The 13910-nt window shown below is 39.1% G+C and overlaps 1 protein-coding gene across 4 annotated transcripts in view; it reads left to right on the top strand.

Moving 5' to 3' along the window:
* The window catches only part of LYN (LYN proto-oncogene, Src family tyrosine kinase), a 50982-nt gene that overhangs the window by 13594 nt on the left and 23478 nt on the right, over nt 1-13910 (top strand). For 3 of the 4 annotated variants that reach the window (XM_050322467.1, XM_050322439.1, XM_050322449.1), the window contains exons 2-8: nt 8433-8569; nt 9794-9842; nt 9935-10040; nt 10500-10598; nt 10704-10807; nt 12261-12410; nt 13686-13838. In XM_050322467.1, the coding sequence (XP_050178424.1) occupies nt 8438-8569; nt 9794-9842; nt 9935-10040; nt 10500-10598; nt 10704-10807; nt 12261-12410; nt 13686-13838 (793 nt within the window). In that variant the 5' untranslated portion in view covers nt 8433-8437. The remainder of the gene's footprint in view (nt 1-8432; nt 8570-9793; nt 9843-9934; nt 10041-10499; nt 10599-10703; nt 10808-12260; nt 12411-13685; nt 13839-13910) is intronic. The other variant, XM_050322458.1, reaches the window with a different exon arrangement.

The following is a 13910-nucleotide window of genomic DNA, read 5'->3' as shown; positions in this document are numbered from 1 at the left end:
CCAGTACCTAAAGGGACCCTGCAAGGGAGCTGGAGAGGGACTTTTTACAAGAGCATGTAGTGACAGGAAAAGGGGGAATAGACTCAAACCAAAAGAGAGTAGGTTTAGATTAGATATTAGGAAGAAATTCTTTACTGTGAGGGCAGTGAGGCACTGGACCAGGTTGCCCAGAGAAGCTGTGGATTCCCCATCCCTGGAAGTGTTCTAGTCCAGGCTGGATGGGGTTCCAAGTAACCTGGTCTTGTGAAAGGTATCCTTGCTCCCAGCAGGGGGCTTGGAACTAGATGATCTTTAAGGTCCCTTCCAACCCAAACCATTCTATGATTCTAATGCACAGTTCACTTCCACTATGCCAGCACACCTTTTTGCCCTGTTGTAAAATGAATTTTTATTTTAGAAGTATTTAAATTAGGAGGTGGACTTGGACTATGAATGTTGCAGAGTCCTAACCCCTGATTTCAATATGAAGGTAAATGTGAGAAAGGAAAACAGGTCACCAAAGGGTGGAGGACTGGGTGATGAGAATTTCAATGAGAACAGTAGTCAACTTGGTAATGGATTCAGGAAAGGTGTCTGCTAACCCAGACTGGTTTAATTGGACTGAGATATTTGTGCATTAATGTTGTGAATTAGGGCTCTGAAGAGGAGGAGAAGAAATACTGGTGCAGGGCTTAAAACTGAGTGCTGCAGAGGAAGTAGAAACGTGTTGGATTTATAACTGTAGTAGGAATGCAAGTGTTTGGGAGCATGAAGGTGATAGGATGACACTTTCTGTGACTGATATAGGAAAACATTAAAAATAATCTGAGATAGCATGGCCGAAGTAGAATTTGTCTTGGTCACAATTGCTAAGGAAGGAATTATGAAAGAAGCTCAACAGGGTAGCGGTTCCTGTCTGCTGCACTTCCCCAAACTCTTGGCAGGACCACTGTCTGTTGCCTGTTACATTAGCATTACACTGAGACTTCTTTTAAATACTTTCATTTGCAATGAAAAAATAAGGGTCCCCTTGTGATATTAAGAGGCATTAGAAACACACAGGTGGCTGAGAATATTGTGCAGAACGAATAGTCTGGCAAAATAATGGGGAGAAATTTAATATCAGAGTGTAAGGTGATGCCACTGGAGATATGAAAGTCTGCTGTGACAACAGTTTGTCATCATTATGAAAAATGAAACAAACCTAGATGTCTTATTGGATCACCAAATGATTGTAAAAGGTTAGTGTGATGAAAGTGTGAAAATAATAAAGTAATTTCTGTAATATATATACATCTTGATAACGTATTTCTATAGATGGAAGAAGTAGTAACATTATTTGCTTCGCAGCATTGCTAAAAGTCATCTCGGAACACCTGGCCAGCTCCAGCCTCTTGTCCTTAAGAGGAATGAGTTCAGAGTGGAACAGATATAGGGAAGGGCTGCTAGGATAATCAGTGGAAGTGGAAAAGACTGAGGGAGTTTGGTCTTTAAAGCCTAGAGAAGAGGCTAAAAAAGATGTGACTTCTCAATATTCCAAGAGGATGAAGGGCTAAATGCCGTTATTTTCCCCAAAATGTGCTTAAGACCGGGAATTATGAGGCAGCTTCTAAGCCAAGTGGAATGAGGTTCTGAAACCTTTCAGTAATAATATTTTGTTCTTCTGCACCATCACCCATTAAACTCTCCAAAAAAGGAGCATGGGAAACTCGCTTCTGAGCTTGTATGATGTGATTGCACTGCTCAGAACAGGTCTAACTTTCCCAGAAAGTAATTTTTGGTCCTTTGCTCTAATCATGGGTCGTAAACTAGATAGCTGTGTGATCTTGCTCTGATAGCATGCACCTTTGCAGTGTGTGACTTAAATGAGACTTAGTTTGAGAAATTCTACATTAACATGCTTGTTGCAGAGTTTTCCACTACAGGTGGTTACACTGGAGATTAACTTATTTCTCTTCTTTGCCTGTTTATATAGATAGGTATGTCAAAATATTATTTTAGCCTTGTCTCACCTTTTCCACAAAAAAAAAAGATTGAAGCAGTTAAAAAAATTCCCCATTATTGTTCCTTTTTTAAAAATGCTGTCACCTGTGCTAGTGCTCCTCACATCACAGGAGCAACGGCAGTCTACACAGGACAAGTGTGTTGTAAATAAACACTGAGCAGATTCAGGCTATCCATGCTCCTTTTTATAGGCATTGCAGGGAGCACATGGTGATTTGTGCCCACGTGTGTATGCCATGTATATGTGTTTCATATCAGGGCTAAATTCTGTTTGGGAGACATAGAGATGATATGATCCAGACCTATAGAAGTAAGCTAAATCTTAAAAAGGCATTAAAATACACAAGGCAAGGATTGACTGAGACATAGATAACCGTTTAGCAGAAAGGCAAGGGAAGAACAAACTGCTTAAGTTCCCCTGGCTGGTCTCAAGTGCCAAAACAAGATGTGGGAAGTGAAACAAGCCCAGAATGAAAGCCGACCTGGGATTTCTGTATTTGCATGAGTCTAGTTAGATGAAAGTTACCAGACAGTCAGGTCTTACAGTAAAATTTAAATGTGTACCTATAGGTAATACTGTATATTATTATTAAATAAATATATATATACACACTTTTTTATATATATATGTGGTGAACTGCAAGTAAAGGAATAAAACCAGAGGCAACACTAATAATTTTTGAGACACTCAATAGGAATGGGAATCTACTTCAGTTCGGTTACTCTCCAGTTTGGTTCTTTCAACTTTACTCCCAGCCACAGATAATTTACTTTTGTCGCTCTTATTCTCACTCTGGTCTAGTAGCAAGTCTTCACTGGCACAAATATGTGTAGAGCAGTACTGATCAGCCTTTTCTGAGCTCTACCACCTCAAGTTAAACTCATCCTCTGTGTTCCTTGGCAGTTGCTTTGCCATGTGATGATGGGTCTATAATGCACCCAGGTTTCACAGGCCACTCAGAGGTAGTCCTCCTCATAGTCCAATAACAGAGGTATAGAAGATTGTGCAACACTTGGGTGCCACAGATGATGTGGAAGCAGATCAACCTTAAGTGGAGGTCAGCAGTAAAGGGGAAGATAAATGAATTCCTTAAATTTAAGATTTTTACCATTTTTTTCATGGAATAGTAAACTTGAGCAGTTGATTAAAGTGATGTAGAAAGTTGGATGAGCTTCTGAGAAAGCTGCTTTTTGTGTCCATGAACAGAGTGGGGTTACGATTCTTCCTCCCAAGCAGTTTTAATTGACATTGATGACATTGACTTTGTTTGGTTTTTGAGACACTTCTGCCTTGACCTTGAGGGAAATGCAGAGAAGTTTCATATGCTCATTGTTTAGGAGATCTGATGAAAGCATCACTGTATTACCTCTGACTTTATAACTTGTGAAGTAGCAGCAAACCAGCTGGCTTTAGAGGCCAGAATGAAACATCTTAAACAGAGGAGAGCAAATACATTATTTTCAACTTTTGAAAAAGGTGTTAAAAATAAAACTATTTACTCCTTTGCTCTCTAAATTGCTTTAAAGCTCCATGTGTGATAAAAATTGGTTTTATATATATAGGTGTAAACAATTGCTTCCTGTTCTTTGGTTCAGAAGTTTAAATATAGAGCAACATTCAAGACTCAGAGTAAGCTGGGAGTCTTGATTATTTTTTTTCTTATTCTTATGCATAAGAAATTTGTGATTTAAATTAAGAGTTTAATCTTCATATTCAATTGAATACAAATTTATGTACCTGTTAAAATACATATGTATATAGCTCATAAAAACCTAAGCCACGCAGAGAATTCATATTTAGATACATGATTACTCACCTTTTGAAAATATATTTATTTGATAAAATAGAGTTGGTTTTATACTCAGCGTTGTAGTTCTAATTATTTTAAAAGTTACTTTGTTACTGGAAAAGCCAAAGTATAATCTGTGAGGATTTGAGAATCATTTTCATGAAGACATGACTTCAGTCAAGGAGAGGTCGGACACGTCAGGTGGATTTTCAGGAAACTGTTTCCAGTGTGCACCATATATACTGCATGTGTAACAGAATGACAAGGAAGAGAATGGTTGTGACCATAAACAAAATGAAAAATAAGATCACCTTTGTAGATGATGGAAAAAGTAACCACTGGGAGGAAACGAAACCTCAAAAGCTGCCGATGGTGGATGGACAGGGCATGGTCACATGAACCTTGACTGCTTGCAGTAGAAAGTATTGTGGCTTTAGACACATTACATGGTGCTAATGTAGAAAAAGGCTGGTAGAACAATAATATTTTGGGGACAGACAGCAGCTTTTAACCCTGGAAAAACGTTTCACTTCTGACTTCCACTCCCCGCAATCCATTTTGGAAATAAGACCCAAGTGTTGCTCTAGCAAGATGAAATAGGGGGTTCAGAGGGAAAATTAAAGGCAAAAGCCTTGCAGACATCAAAATCAGTGTTTGTGGAGCAACCTGCTGCAGAGACTCTGTATGATGGTGCTTATGGAGCTTTTTGAAGGGTGCCTCAACTTAGATACTCGTCACCAGGCTGCAGCTGTTGACCTAAATACTTGACTTTACCTTTTAGCCATGAAATGCCGTATGCTCTTTGTTAAAAGAGAAAGTGTTACTTTTTTAGACATCTGTTTATAAAGATTAGCAGCTGTGCTAAATAGAGTTTCTTTTAATTCAGTGTTTATCTTTCATGTCTAGAGGTGTGGACAGGGCAATAAATGAAAAGCAGGGATGAAAAGTAGTGTCTCCCGTATTGCAAAAGTGTTGGAATGGGAAACATCTGATAGGGACTGACAGTATTTTCTCTGTTGTTTAAATTACTTTTGTCTCTGACGAACAGTAACATAGTTATTGTAATGATAATGTAATGATATTGTAATGATATTGTAATGATGCTGGGCTGTCTGTATTGCTCTTTGCTTACGGTATTTTGTCTCTTCATGTATCTGCACAAAACACTTCCTTGATGCTCCTTGTGATATGGCAACAGAGTGCTATGCAAGTGAACATTTTACATACCAAGTGAAATATTTTATTTATGCATGAATGTGCACCCCTCCCCCTTCAGATTCTCCTTATGACTTCTGTGTAAACTAAGATAGATATACACTGCATACAGATTTTATATTTCAAAGCTTTTTTTTTTTTTGTATGGGTAATTTGCTAGGGTAGAGCGTTTGGAGAAATAACTTTGGCAATGATATATTATTCTGAATTTTGAATATTTACAGTGGGTGTTGACTGAAACTCTCCCATCAGTGCCTGCTGTTCATAGTAGCCCTATGAATCTTAACACTGATACCACTCTCAAAAGCCTGGAAAAGGCCCAGATCAGATTTCAGTATAAAAAATGTATCCTACTATGCTGGAAACAAATACATCTGTCACTGCAGGTGAACTGGGCAGTCACTGAACAGAAGCTTTTGAAACCAATACAGTTGCATTTGCTTTGCATGTAGGACTGATCTAACAGAATTTTGGATGTGCAGTCTGGAACTCAGTGCGTATAGCTTTACAAAGGTCTAGCAAGTACAGAAATATAAAATCTTGTGGTCTTTAAAGAGTTCAAAAAGTGTTTTGTTTCACACTGTCAAAAGGACATGTCCTCACTGATCCAGTTTTGACTGCTTAGAAACTGTTTTTCAACTCTGTTTGTGCTTTGTCTCCACTGCCTGCCTATACTTGTTTAGAAAGGGACTGCTGTAGGAGGTTACCTTTAGGTAAACCCTTGTTATCAACTTGCTCCTACTGAATGTTCAGTCCTTGGGACTGTACTGTGGTAAAGGGTGCAGTAGACCCCATTGAACCAGCTGTGGGCTTCAGCACTAACTGTTGGGGCTGTTTGCTAATGTAGAACTAACCAAATCCTCTGAGGACTGTGGAGTTTCATCTCTATGAGGCTCAGGATCTTCTCTTTGTTGGAAGCCATCACACGTGTTATCTCACATGCTGTATTTGTGTGATTTCACATGACATCGAGTAGACTTCTGTGTGATTATGAAGCACCTGCACATAGGAATGACAGGATCTGTTGTTGTTACTCTCATGAGCAAATGTTAATCCTGAGCTTATCAGCACAGCCTCACAGCAGGCTTAAGTTTGTGTGCTATAAGCTGCAGAAAAAAATCTGAGTAAAGAACGCTTCTGTCTGGGTCTACACCAGCACTGAGCACAGTGCAGTCTTTAAAGATATGTTCAGCTTTCTTACAGGAACCGGGAAAGGGATTTTTGGCTGACAACTTAGATCAAATTACCTTACGTCCTCCACTTTAGCTGTTTGTTCTGTAGAAGGAGAACTATTCAAGAACAAAAAGGTTAGCCCTTAGGTGGATAAATACCTGATCTTGCAAACACAGCAGGTAATTAAACACTGGGCTTCCTGATGTCTAGGGTGAGTTTGCAAGCACCAGTCTGCCTGTGGGTGTACAGAAATTTCCTATGAACCATTAACAACAGAACAAGAGTCATCTATATACCTACAGTTATAAATAAATAAAATAAATAAAAAATCCTTCCCAGTATTTCAAAACAACCCATATAGATCTGAGATTTTGGAAAAATCTCTCAATAGGTGTTTTCACAAACTAAAATTAAGCATTAGAGATACTTGCTTCTAAGGGAAGATTCTGGCTGAAGATGCCCCACAGTGTCTTTAGATAAGTGTGGTAACACTGAAATGCTAACACTCAAGAAGAGGAAACTGTATTCTCTGCCTGGTCAGTGCCTATTGATTTTCTGTAGGATTCCTTTTATTTTTATTTCAAGTGAAGATGAGAAGGGCAGCAGTGGGTTCTAATAGTGCTTTTAAATGAGTATCACAGTTCACTGCGTCACTGCTGAAACCTTATCCACCAAATCCAAGGCTTGTTGGCAATAGATGATGGATAATTTGCAGAAATGGTAGGAGAAGAAGTATCTTCCTCTCATGTTTAGAAGAAAACATTCTGTGGATAGGTCAGTGCATCTGTCATTATGTGGTTCTTCCTCAATAAAAGGATGGGAGATTGAATGAAGATGATGTGGAAAGTTGAGACTTGCCACGTGGGACTGCTTGTTACCTTGGTTTATTTTCATAGTCAGTTAGAATTGTGATTATCATCAGTACTACTACTAAAGTACAAGTCTTAATATGAACCCAGACCAATCTGGTTAATGATCCTACTTGCAGGATGTGTATGGCACCATCCCATTGAAACAGTTGTATCTGCAAGTGGGTGCCTCTACTACTACTTTAGCTTTTTCTATGTTTTCTGTCTTAGAGATGAAGGTAAAAGTGAGATGTACTATAGGGTGTTACAATCTGCTTTAGCTTCTCCAGCTGTGTTTTAGTCAGCGTTTGTTTAGTTGAGCCCATATTTGCACTGAGCTCTTATTTTAGGTTTTACGTTGTTCTTCAAAGAACTGGCTTTAAAGATTAATTAGGGCAAGGGGGAGTGTGACTGTGTGCCTGCAAGGGAAAATGTGACTGTGAACCTAGCATTAGAGCAGTGACCTGAAAGGAGAGAGAGAGGAAGGAAGAAGAGGTTTGAAAAGCATTCGTAGTGGATTCTTTGAAGAGTAAGTATAATTACTCTCCTCTGAGGGAGGAATGTAGAAATAATGCTGTATATATGCTTGCTGAAGTACTATGTAATTGCATCACGGGATTAGGAATCAGGTTCCAGTCATGCAGATGCGAACAGCTGTATCTCATCTGATTTAGCATGGATGCACATCCTGAGAGAAGGATTATCCCTCTGAATTGTATGGGAAAAGAAATACTTGTGTGGTGCTTTGCCGCCACTCATACACACATCGACTATTTCAGACTGCAGTAACTGGCCAGTGTGAACAAGGAGGCTCATTACTGAAGGTCACAATAGTGGTTTGTCTGCCATGGAGCTGGGACTGCACAAGTCATCAGCTTCATGTGAGATGGGGATTTGAAACAAACAGAGCTCCCTGCTAGACTGGCTTCTGCAAAATGGAGAGACACAAACATTGCTAGATTGAGCTGCAGTTTTCATAATTTGGATTGGAATTTCTTCCTATATTTTCCAAAGCAGTCTTTTCGTTAAAACACGCAGATAAAAGTTGTCACTATATTATTACTACAATTACTACAGTAATTGCATTTTTGTTGTATCTGTTGCAAAGCTTAGAGAAGTGTCAGAAAGATACAAAGAGTTTTGTCAAGGGAGGGTAGATTGGAGAGAAAATACAATAAATCTGAAAATGTGGAAATGGTAAATAACTATTTACTTCATATGTGGATTGAGACAAGAAGTCATTTCTTTCCTTTGCAACAGAAAAGAGCTTTCAGCATGTGTGCCTAACCTTCAGTTGTTCTTCCCATGAACTATTGTGTATGAAAAGGAAGCATGTTTTTTCTATGTAGCCCAGATGATTTCATGGGAAAGGGCTTGATTTATGGCATAATGATTTTGTTTAATATCTTTTTTATTCCAACAGGAAATATGGGATGTATAAAATCAAAAAGGAAAGAGAATCTGCATGGAGATGGGCTAGATTTGAAGAATCAACCAGTACGTAAAACTGAACGAACTATTTATGTGAGGGATCCAACGTCCAATAAACAGCAAAGGCCAGTAAGTAGATAGTCTCAGGGGAGAATTCCTGTAGCAAGATCAAAGCATGACTGGCATAACTTAAATTTCAATCCAAAACATATGCATGGAAAAATTCAAATGGTCATTAATCCACAATTGAGCTTTTGGAGTTGTGCAGTTCACCCTCAATGAACAAGTACTTAGGAAAATAAAAATTAAAACTTGGTGGTTTGTTAATCTCTGTTTGTCATATTTTCTTCATGAAAACAGTAATCCTTGGCAATGTTTGATACAGATATAACTATGACTGCAGAGGACTGCTAGATGAATTTAGAAAACTTGCAGTAGTTTAGAAGGATTTTTAAAAGCATTGGTGTTGGGTTTTTAATAGCTGTGGGATCCAGGTGCTGATTATTATACTTAGAGGCTGAAGGAATCATAGGTGATTCTTTAGCAGCTCTGGCCAACTTTCCTTTTACTCACTGCAAGCCGCTACTTGACCTCGTGTGAGGTGTGTAGGGAAGGATGGGAGGAGAGAGTGCAGTGGTGAAGGGAGCAGAGCTGTGCTGAGGGAGGAACAGGATAAGGGTACTTCCATGTGTGCTGGCACTGGAAAAGAAGGGTGCTGGGATGGGGAATACCACTGGGTACCAAGTGGGTTTGCTGATTTTCAGATTGACTGGTACCTTTTTTCCCCCACCTTCTCTACCGTGCTGAGGAAACCGTGTCTCCTGACTGCCCCTGTTAGGGGACCATGGTCTCTGCAGGTGTGAATGGCCCCCTTCTCTCCTCTCTCTCTCAGCAGCTGACACAGTGAACTCAGCATGCTCTCAGCCGATGTACACACGTCACAAACTACCATTATTTTTTTTTTTTGATTACTCTTTTTTTTTTCCTTGCGCACTTCTAGTGACTGAACCACGCTTGTAGTTCTTTAGCATGACAGCTACATGGTAATAACTGTCTTACTGAAGTGCCCTACTTAAAGCCTCTTCAGCAGAAATCCCAAAGCTGTGAACTTCGTCCCCACAGCTTGTGGCACATCTTCATGAGGTCTGAGCTGTTCAATTTAAAATCTAATGGGGACTTACTATACTTTCATACTGTAATTTGCTTTTGAAGAGTGGTGGGGAAATACTGGAGCATTCCCTCTTAATTTAAGACACATAAGATGATACCAAAGCAACTGAATACTATGTAATTATAATTTAAGATCATCATAATGATGTAAAACTGCTTAATTAAAGACTTATTTTGTTGTAGGCAAACCCAGAAGCACATCTCTTACCAGGACAGAGGTTTGCCAGTGAAGGTACGTTTTTATAGAAATCTTACAACTGCATGCTATGCCCATGACAGCCTGCAAAATGACGTGAATGCTCCTTTGTCTTTCTACTTTTCTAGACACAGAGGAGCATGGAGTCATTGTGGTAGCTTTGTATCCCTACGATGGCATTCATGAAGAGGACTTGTCCTTCAAAAAAGGAGAAAAATTGAAAGTTATTGAGGAGTAAGTGTGACAGTACTGGTTGTATTGTAGATTTTCTTTGGGCTCATCTAATTCCATCTATAATGTCTCACTTTCTTACTTGTAACATAGGTCTATGAATGGTAAGTGAGCTCCCTTATATATGATAATACAAATGCATGTGGAGTTGTGCCAGGTTGAATTGGACTGCAGTGGAAGGTGTCCCTGCTCATAACAGGGAGGTTGTAAATAGATGATCTTAAAGGTCCCCTCCATCCCAGACCATTCTATGGGTCTGTGATTCTCTGACTTGACAGCTGCCCTCAGTAACAGCAGCCAGCATTGATCCAGTGGAGCCAATGGCTTCTCAGGGAGCTTGAGGTTGCAGGAAAGATTATGCTTCTCTCTCCAGCACAGGTAGAGCTCTCAGCACACTAGAACTTAAATAACAATTTATCGTTTTTCTTTCCTGTGAATCCTACTGTTGTTTCTGTTTCTCAGGCTGGGAGAATGGTGGAGAGCAAAATCTCTCACAACAAGGAAAGAAGGCTTCATTCCCAGTAACTATGTGGCTAAAGTAAACACCCTGGAAACAGAAGAGTAAGTTCTTCCAGGTTCTAAATACTGAGTAACTTCTTCACCCTGGTGGTGTATCCTTTGTGGGTGGGGAGAGAAACGGTTGTAACTCTTTGAAATACTTTTCAGATGGTTCTTCAAAGACATAACCCGAAAAGATGCTGAAAGACTACTCCTGGCTCCTGGAAATAGTCCTGGAGCTTTCCTTATCAGAGAAAGCGAAACATTAAAAGGTAGGCTTTGGGGTGGGTTGCTTTGGAATTGATATAGAGTTAAAAACACACAGTCAGTCTTCACAAAAAATGGCATCAAGTGGCACTGGATGTGGAGTAGTCACAGTGTGTACTATTGTGTGAATTTTCTGCAGTTCTGTAGGAGTGAGAAGAATGAGAAAATTACCAGGAAGCTAGAGAAGAGAATAACACCCAAAAATGAGATAGGGGGAAAAAAAAGTGTGCGTGGGGGTGTGATTACACTGACAAGAAGCAGGAATGGATGAAGTGGCATCTTTTCTCTTCTTAACGTTTATGACTCCCTTATTGGAAGACTCTTTACTGTGGTTGCTGTGTTCTGTAGTCCTCCATTCTTGGGTCTGCATCCATTGTTGCAAGTTTAAAATATAGTTAGTGCATAATGAGGGTTTTCACTTCTACAGTGTAGTGTGATTCTGTCCAAAAAGCTTTTTTGTAAAGTTTTATACTGTAGGCAGAGCACTTTGCACTGAAAAACTTAGTGAAGTTTCTCGGCTCTTCAGCTGGGACTTTGGGAAGTTCTGCCACAGGGTCTGGACTCTGACAGCAGTCTGACTGGATGTTCCAGCTGAATGCTGCAACAGTGCATCCTCCAGAGGAAGACACATGAAGCTCTTCAGCAGATCATATGTCTGTCCCCTCCACAGGGTAGCTTTTTTGGTCCCAGTACTGCAGATTCTTGATGAGGTGTAGCTCTGTAATGGGTCTATATCATTGTTTCTGTGCTCTCAGATGAAGACTCCTAAATGAAGTTTTCAAAGGAAGACTCCTAAATTCAACACAGACTACTGAGAGTAAGGCAAAGTACCCCACTGTCACTGGATCTGTGTGTGAGGAGAGATAAGGGGGTGAGGTGGTTTCTTGTCCTTTGAAAATGAACAAGAATTGTATGAGTAGACGAAAGGAAGAGCGCTGTAGCTAAGGGCAGATGCTCTCCTGCCCCAAATTAAATCCCAGCTGATGTTAGACTCCCTAGAACTAACAGATACGCTCTCCCTCCTGTATGCCTTAAGCCATCTCCAAACTATCCTTTTTTCAGTTGACCCACAACAACCAGCGTGTTCCATTTTCAAAATGCTGATCTCTGATTTTCAGCTTCTGCCTGAGTAGTGTGACAGCCCCGGTCTTTCTTTCCCAGCCAAGCTGGGGGACTTTCCATGAAACTGGGCATTGAATGTGGAGCTGCCTGGAACATGGAACTCCTGAGTTTGTTGAATAAGATTGAAAAAGAAAGTGTCACTGTAAGCATTTTGGTGACCGGTTCAGGACCCGCTATGGGCTAACTTCCTCCTGTTGATTGCAAAATGCTGTTTGAGGAAATAAGGGAGTAAAAAGGAAAACAGACAAAATGGTGATTTTGTTGAGCTCAACTGTATATGTGTGGACACTGCAGACTTTTGCTATCTGTTAATGATCATTCCCTCTTTATCCACAGGCAGCTATTCTCTCTCCATAAGAGACTATGATCCCCAGCATGGCGATGTTATTAAGCACTACAAAATCAGGAGTCTAGACAATGGAGGATTTTACATCTCTCCAAGGATAACTTTTCCCAACATCAATGATATGATCAAACATTATCAAAGTAAGTTAAAACAATTAGTGAATTACTCAATAGAATGCAGCCATTGTTTCCTGTGATGAAAAATAAATGCTTTCTTCTCTTGTTTCAAAGCTTTTAATCTTTTTTTTATTTTTATTTTTCCTAAATAACTCAGGCATGCATGTTACCAAAGATAAAGTAAAACTGACTGGAACTCAAGTAATGTTGTTATCGTAATCAGACCTAATGCTGTTTGTCCTGTGGCATACCATTGTGAAATAAAGACTAGGTTTGTAAAACACCTCATCAAAGTTATAATAATGTGAAACTGTAGTAAGAATTGCCTTCAATTTAAATGAATTAATTCTGTATTTGAGAGTAGATTCTTATTGACAATTAGCAGAAAAACATATAGACTTGTAAGTGTTGTCTTGTACCTAGTGTTGAGTGTGAAATTGTTTTTTATTTCTCCTATAAATGTATTTTTTAATCATTTTTAATAGCATTTTGAAGGAAGTAAAATTCCACAGACTTCAAAGAAAGAAAATTACACCCACATAGAATGTATACATTTCTTTAAAAAAAGAGGGGAGAGAGGAGAGGGACAAGTTTCTACCTATGTTTTACTGCAAAACTGGCTTTTAATTCTGCATGGTCTCCTAGTGGATTGCTCCAAAATATGGGGTTTCTTGGTCTTGTGACTGGGAAGACAGAAAAGACAAAAAAATATAAGACATAAAATAACATAGATATTTTTCAAAACCATTCTGAGGACCTGGCCATGAAATTTTTCAGAGTTGTTAGATATGTGTACTAGTTTTTTGGCACAGCTGGAAAACCTGAGATTTATTCAACAATTATAGAAAAGTTATAGCTGGTCATTGTCTGGAGAAAAAATAATGTTGACCTACTTAGGCTTGCATGCACATCTGTCTGAAACCACGTTGAAAGAAAATTTAATGACAAATTCAGAACACAGGTGACTCCAGTGTGGATCTTAATCAACGTACTGTTAGTAATCAGATCTGATATTGTATTTATTTGGTACAAATTGTACTAAAACCCCTTAATAATCTGCCAATAGCCATATGCATGTGATATTTCTTTATTAAATTTGTCTCTGAAAACCAAATTTCAGATCAGAGGCACTTGAAGTTATGTGAAAGCACCAGGTAGGCTACATTTTAATCGCAGTGTCCGATTATTTTGGCATTATTTGAGGTAGCGCACACGTATAATTAAGTGATGTTTGTCTCAAGTCATGAGTCACAGAAGTGTAATGTATTTTGTATTTTGTTCTTTTTCTTTCAAAACCAGAGCAATCAGATGGTTTATGCAGAAAGTTGGAAAAAGCTTGTATTAGTCCCAAGCCTCAAAAACCATGGGATAAAGATGCATGGGAAATTCCACGGGAATCGATTAAGTTAGTGAAGAAACTTGGAGCTGGTCAGTTTGGAGAAGTCTGGATGGGTAAGTTTATTCTTTTGAAATAAGTATTTAACTCTGAAAGAAGTGTCATTTCAGAGTCATTCAAAAATGTAG

The sequence above is a fragment of the Myiozetetes cayanensis genome, unplaced genomic scaffold (assembly GCF_022539395.1).
Source record: "Myiozetetes cayanensis isolate MyiCay16 unplaced genomic scaffold, myiCay2020 scf1, whole genome shotgun sequence".
Classification (NCBI taxonomy): domain Eukaryota; kingdom Metazoa; phylum Chordata; class Aves; order Passeriformes; family Tyrannidae; genus Myiozetetes; species Myiozetetes cayanensis.
This window is presented reverse-complemented; position numbering and strand designations above follow the sequence as displayed.